Consider the following 7465-nt stretch of genomic DNA (forward strand, 5'->3'; position numbering starts at 1 on the left):
TGGTGACAATGGTCAATAATATTTTATTGCATATTTGAAAGTTATTAAGAGAATAAATCTTAAAAATTCTTATTACAAGAAAAAAATTTTGTAATTTTGTATGATGATGGATGGTAATTAGATTTATCATGGTGATTATTTCAGAGTGTATACAAATATCGAATCACTATGTTGTACACCTGAAACTAATATAACATTATATTTCAGTTAGACCTGTCTCTGTATAGAGGGATGATAATTGAAGAGGGGTTTGAAGAAGGATAATTAAAATAGAAGGTTGTATTAGTTTCAGGTGTACAGCATAATATAATACTGTATATAATATATATTTTATGTATGTTGTACATTATAATAATATGTATAATATATTTGTTATGTGTATGTATATATATAATATATACCTGTGACTTGAATCAGATCTTAATATCAGGTATATTAAAATTTTGTCAATAGTCAAAACACTGTTTACAACCTTGGATTATTTTATTTCATGTACCAACTTATTAAATCATGCCTGATAAATCCATAAAAAAGACACATTTGTAATTGCATGAAAATCAAGTATTTAGAAATAAATATAATAAAACATGTAAAATCTCTACATTAATAACTGTACATTACTGGGAGAAATTTAACAAACCCTAAATAAAAGAAATATTTATGATGTTAATGGATCAGAAGTCTAAATATTGTAATATATTGATTCTACCCAAATTTATCTTTCAATTCAATGAAGTCCCCATTTATTAAAACATAGGGTTTTGGCAGGGATGGAAACTACAAGCTGATTCCAAAATTTTTATACAAATGGCTAAGACTAATCAAGACAGTCTTGAAGGACGAAGTTGGAAAATCTATACTACCAGATATCATGACTTATTTTTTTTTTTTATTTTTTTTTTTTTAACGTTTATTTATTTTTGGGACAGAGAGAGACAGAGATGAACGGGAGAGGGGCAGAGAGAAAGGGAGACACAGAATCGGAAGCAGGCTCCAGGCCAGAGCCATCAGCCCAGAGCCTGACGTGGGGCTCGAACTCACGGACCGTGAGATCGTGACCTGAGCCGAAGTCGGACGCTCAACCGACTGAGCCACCCAGGCGCCCCGATGACTTATTACAAAGGGACAGTAATAAAAATACCACGGCATTGATGCAAGGATGCGTAAACAAATTGTATTCATCAGAGTTCAGTGAGGAGACAGAAACAACACTAGTGATGATGTTGACATGAATATGAGCCAAAGTGCTTGGTCTCTAGGTTTTACATTTGGTCACTCCTGAATATCAGGAGCCTATGAAGGCAGGGACTAAACTTTTTTGGTCACCCCTGTGTCCCCAGTAGCACCCTACCCAGGGCCTCGCTCAGAAGGGGCAAAGTAGTTCCTAATGAATGAACATCTACCTGAACAAGCCAGTGAAGAGACCCCTTCCTGGACAGACTGACCATGAAGGCTTATGGGTGGGAGACAGAGCCTGCTTTTCCACTGGAAGGCAAACCCCTGGCCCAGGTGGGCTTAGGAAACAAAGCCTAGGTGAGGGTCAGATGCAGGGCTGATGCCCTGGTCCAGTCACCTGTAGATGGAGGCCATGGGGCAGGTAAGCCACATGTTGTTGGTCAACTTGCCCAACTGATATATGTCAAAGATGAAGTATGGCTGGTTGATTTCCTTAACGTGGTCACAGGGTACAAGACAGGCTTCCACCTGCAATTCAGGCCGCATACGGCTGTGTCGTGCCTTCTCCGCTCTCAGATAGAGCCAACAGGGCATGGGTTTTTCCTGGGGCTCCCCAATGTAGCAATACCCCAGGCGTTTCCGCTCACCAGGCCCCCCACAGTGGTTACAGTCCTGCCAGGGCTCCCAGTGGGTGAAGACGAGTACGTGGCCACCCAGTCTCAGGGTCTCATTTTGCAGGGGCTCTTGGCCCAGGCTTTCGTGCGTTAACATGCAAGGCGGTGGCATCTTGGAAATCAATCTCATACTCTACCACAAGGGCGTTGTCATTGTCCTGGCAGTGATAGAGGCCTGTCTGGGAGGGCTGAGGGTTGGTCAGTTGAAGGCTGCCCCCAGGCAGTTTCTTTATGTGAGGCATTGAGGAGAGCAGGAAGGGATCTTCCCCTAGAATGGAAGAGAAGTACCAGAGTGCTTTGGGATAGTCACACTGCAGGACGACATCATTGCCTGAGATAGGGCCTGCTGGCAGAGACTCTTATAGGCACAACTGATTAATATCTGGGCCCACAGAGTGGGGAGAGAAAGGCTAAGCAGCCACAGGGTGGCCAACATGGTAACCTGAGACTACAAAAGGATGCTGGGAACCATCCTGGGCATTGTGAAGTCACCCACAGAACTCGGGCATCAGCCCTGGGCAGTGGAATGAAACTTGGTCTGCTGCACTTCTAGGAGTACACAGACATCACTGGTCTGTACCATTTCTAAAAATCCACTGAGTAAACACTGCAAGGGCCTCCTGTCTTGTAACTGAGGAGGACTGCTTAATTAGCACCAGATCTGCTAATTGAGGTGGGGTGGGGGTGCTTTCTAAATCTTTGTTCCCTGGGCTCCTGTCTCCACTCTCCAGAGAAATATCTTCTTTGCCATTATCATCCTCGGTTACATCTGAGGTGACACTGAAAGGGGTGCCCTCCTTTCCACATGAACAGTTTCCTTGGCCTGCTTCCTGCCTTCCAAAGTTTGGGACCTAAGGATTCTAAAAGGCTCCAGCCAACTCCATTTGCAAAAAAACCCACACCCACAGTTCTGTGCAAGGTGTGCCCCATCTCTTTCCCACTCTCTCCCTCTCTGTCTCTCTGTCACTGCAGAGGCACCATATCAGGCATGCATTGGGAGCCATATTCTTCATTTCTCTTTCACTGAGCACTTTTGCCTACCTGGGGGTGTCTTAAGGATTTTCTGGGAGTATCTGAATTCATTCAGAGTCTTTAACAATGGGTAATAAAGATTTAACTAGCTAATTGGATTTTGCCTCTCAAAGGCCTTCCCAAATTTTGCCCAACTTTAGTGAACTTTCACGCATACTCTTCTGTATTCCAGCTGCTTCCACTAAAGCTACAAGTTCATGAAGTATATCATTTGCCTTTAAAAGTATCTCAGGCGGGGGTGCCTGGGTGGCTCAGTCCGTTAAGCACCCGACTTCTGGTTTCGGCTCAGGTCATGATCTCAAGGTTCATGAGTTTGATCCCTGCCTTGGGCTCTACGCTGACAGTGCGGAGCCTTCTTGGGATTCTTTCTCTCCCTCTCTCTGCCCCTCCCATGTGCTCTCTCTCTCTCAAAATAAGTAAATAAACCTAAAAAAAAAAAAAGTAGCTCAGCCAACAGCCTCCATCCTGCTGGTTTCAAATACATTTCTTGTTCCTTTTGTTGTGTTTGAAGCCAGTGCCATGTGTTTTTATTTTTGGTTACAGCAACACCTCACTCCTGATACTAATTTCTGTATCACTCAAGATAGGCTATTTGCTTGTGCAGCAAATGTAGCAATACCTCAGGCTTACACATTTCAATGACTTACAAAAACAAAGGTTTATTTCTCACTCAAGCTCCACATCCATTGTGGGTTGGTATTATAATCACTCAGGGACCCAGGATGATGGAGCAAAGCCACCTCAAACATTTCCAGTTTCATACCAGAGGAGGAAAAAAGAGGGCTCTGTCGGATTTCATATCCATAATTAAATGCTCTGGACTGAAATGACACCTGTCACTTGCTCACAAACCACTGGCCAGCAACGGTTACATGGTACCACCAGTTCACCAATCCAACAAAGGAAATGGAAATCTACTATGCCCAGAAAACATTTAGTAGCAGGAAGTCAGTTAAAACATTTAGTAGAAGGAAGTCAGATTACCACAGTTGATAGTTACCACAAGGAGTGTTCTTTTACACCAGAAAGTTAAAATCATTTGCAAAATCATCCCATCAGATCTCCTAAGGTTCCATTAGCCAAGATTAGGTCCCATGTGCAGACCCAAACCAATCCCTGAGAGAAAAGAGAATTCCCGTGATTGGCTTAAGACAATCAGAATTTGTTTTCTAGGACTGGGGAAGTATAACCCTCTCTGACTACAGAAGTCATTGAAGACAAACAAAATCTGGGCGTTGTACACAGAAGAGACGTAGAAGAGAATGCTTATTTGGGGGGAGTAATTCTATACTATCTAGAAGATCGGAAGAATGCAGTGTAGCTAAAGTGGCAGTCACTCATATGACCTGGGAGAGGGGGAGGGCATTTGGTATTTTGTGGCTTGGACAATGTCCCTGTCATGTATGTTCAGACATGATTATAGCGTGATCTTGTTTTTGTCTTGGTTCATCACAGTCACAGAGAGGCTTTGTGTGATACTAGTATTCTGTTAGATTGTTTATGTTCAATAGCATACCATGACTTAGCTGTGAGTTACAGGCCACCTCCTAGTGACACCAACACTGTGATTAGTGTCAGGTCAGCTACCAGCTATCAGGGGCTGCTTTTTCTCTTTCTTACAATTTAAGGAACTGCAGTGAAGTCTCTGCCTGCAATGGAGGCCTGATCAAATGGCTTTCTCTTTGTAAACCTGTTTCCTCATTTTCAAACAGGGATTTTAATGGTACTGGCAATAAAGGGCACTTATGAAGATTTGATGAGATGTTGTAAATAAAGTGCTCAGCCACTGCTGTTATTGGGGAATGTGCAACAAGGACTTTGCCCTCTCAATATCAAGGTTCTGTGTTCTGGCTGCAGATTACTGCTTCTGATCACAGAAGTGCAGACACAGAGGCAGGCCACCATTGTTTCGACCCCCGCTGGCTGAAGCAGCTTCCGGGAAATTTAAAAGGGCAGCCTCTGGGCTTTCTCCCCTTTTACCCCTTTTGGAAGCCAGACATTTATGGATTAGGACATTTGCAAGCAACCATACACACAGAATGTAGGGGAATTTAGAAAGTCCTTGCATAAGTCCAGGGGAAAATGCAAACTCAGAAAAGATCTGAGATGACCCTAAACTTACACTTTGGGCTGATCCCCAGCACAGAGATACCTTAAAACGACAACAACTACCAGCAAGCCCTGGGGAGAGGGGGATATATGATATCCAGAGTTACCACATTCTAAGATTCAAATGGACATTTGAAACAAAAAAAAAAAAAGTCATAAGGCATTAAAGAAACAGAAAAGTATAGCCCATTCAAAGAAAAAATTATCCCCAAGGAAGCCCAGGTGGCAGACTACTAGACAAAGACTTAAACAATAGTCTTAAAATGTTAAAAGAGCTGAAGAAGACATGGTGAAAAACAGGACAATGATGTATGAACAAAATGAGAATATCAATAGGGAGATCGAAAATATTAAAAATAGAAATTCTGGAGCTGAGTAATACAATACTGAGATGAAAAATTCATTCGAGGAGTTCAAAACAGATGTGAGGAGGCAGAAGACAAAATCAGTGAACTTGAAGATAGGACAACTGACAGTATTGAGTCTGAGGAATAGAAGGGAAGAAGATTGAAGAAGGGTGAACAGAACCTCAGGGACCTATGAAACACCATCAGGCAGACCAACATACGTATTGTTGGAATCCCAGAAGAAGACAGAGAGAAAGCTACTACAAAACTATTTGAAGAAATATTGGCCAGAAACCTCCCAAGTTTTAAGAAAGACATGAATCTATAAATCAAAGAAGCTCACCAAACTTCAACAGCATTAAGCTCAAAAGAGGCACGCCAAGACACATTGTAACCAAACTGGCAAAAGCCAAAGAGACAATCTTGAAAGTAGCAAAAGAGAAGCAACTTGTTACATAAAGTGGTTCCCAGTAAGAGTTTCAGCTGATTTCTTGTCAGAAACCCTGGAGGCCAGAAGGCGATGGGTTGAAATATTCAAAGTTCTGAGAGAAAAGAATTTTTTTTTCAACCAGGAATTCTATAAGTAGCAAAATCATCCTTCAACAATGAGAGGAAAATTAAAGCATGCCCAGATAAGCAAAAGCTGAGAGATGTTGTTGCCATTAGATCTGCCCTGAAAGAAATGATAAAGGGAGTCCTCCTAATTGAAATGAAAGGATGCTGGACAGTAACCAGAAGCTATAGGAAGAAATAGAGCTCTGCAGCAGAGGTAAATACATGGGCAATTATTAAAGCTAATATTATTATATTAAAATCCACTTTTAATTGTCTACATGACTTAGAAGAAAATCCATAAAAATAATTCTTAATCTTTGCTATTGGGAAAACACTTTATGAAGATGTAATTTGAGACACCAATAACAGAAGGAGGTGATAGAGATGTACAGGAGCCCAGTTTTTATGTGATATTGAAGTTAATTAAGCTGGTATAAATTCAAACTGAAGTGTTATAACTTCAGGAGATTTTATATGTAATGTAATTCCCAGGGTTACCACAAAGAAAATTGCCATAGGATATATATATATATATATATATATATATATATATATATATATATAATTGGAAATGAGAAGGGAGTCAAAACATTTTATTGTAGAAACATGAACTAAACACAGAATAAGGCAGTAATGGAGTAAATGAAAGGCACAAAGAGAAGGCTTTGAGGCATACAGAAAATAAATAGCAAAGTGGCAAAAATAAGTCCCTCCTCATCAGTAATTACTTTAAGTCAAAAGATGGAGATTGGTGGAATAGATAAAGAAAACATGATCCAACCATAGGCTGTCTCCAAGAGACTCACTTTAGACTCAAAGACACAAACAGGATGAAAGTGAAAGGATAGAAAAGAATATTCCATGCAAATCATAACCAAAAGAGAGCTGGAATGGCTATGTTAATATCAGACAAATTGAAAATAGGTTTCAAGAGACAAAGAAAGACAGTATCTATTAATAACAGTTTCAGCACAGCAAGAAACCATAACCTATACATTTATATACCTTAAAATATGAAGCAAATGTGAACAGAACTGCACAGAGAAATAGACAGTTCTACAATAATTGTTGGAGGCTTCAATAGTCCGCTTTCAATAATGGATAGAACAAACAAGTAGTAAGGAATAAAAGACTTGAACAACACAAGAAAACAACTAGCACTGACAGACATATACAGAACACTCTACCCAACAACAAATACAAGTATGCATGAGTCATTTTCCAGGATATACCATGTGTTAGGCCACCAACTAAATCTCAGCAGATTAAAAAAAAAAAATAGGTATCATACAAACCATCTTCTCTGGTCACAGTGAGCTTAAGTAAGAAATCAATAACGGGCGCCTGGGTGGCACAGTCGGTTAAGCCTCCGACTTCAGCCAGGTCACTATCTCGCGGTCTGTGAGTTTGAGCCCCGCGTCCGGCTCTGGGCTGATGGCTCGGAGCCTGGAGCCTGTTTCCGATTCTGTGTCTCCCTCTCTCTCTGCCCCTCGCCCGTTCATGCTCTGTCTCTCTCTGTCCCAAAAATAAATAAACGTTGAAAAAAAAAAATAAATCAATAACAGAAAGAAA

The 7465-nt window shown here is 40.9% G+C and overlaps 1 protein-coding gene across 1 annotated transcript; it reads right to left on the reverse strand.

Moving 5' to 3' along the window:
* Positions 1-1569: 1569 nt before the first annotated feature.
* LOC125153593 (protein FAM187B-like) lies at positions 1570-2286 on the reverse strand. The gene is given in 3 exon segments (XM_047836955.1): positions 1570-1941; positions 1943-2187; positions 2190-2286. Coding segments are annotated over 3 exon segments (714 nt in total).
* Between the last annotated feature and the right edge of the window lie 5179 nt (positions 2287-7465).

The sequence above is a fragment of the Prionailurus viverrinus genome, chromosome E2, assembly GCF_022837055.1.
Source record: "Prionailurus viverrinus isolate Anna chromosome E2, UM_Priviv_1.0, whole genome shotgun sequence".
In the NCBI taxonomy this organism is placed as follows: domain Eukaryota; kingdom Metazoa; phylum Chordata; class Mammalia; order Carnivora; family Felidae; genus Prionailurus; species Prionailurus viverrinus.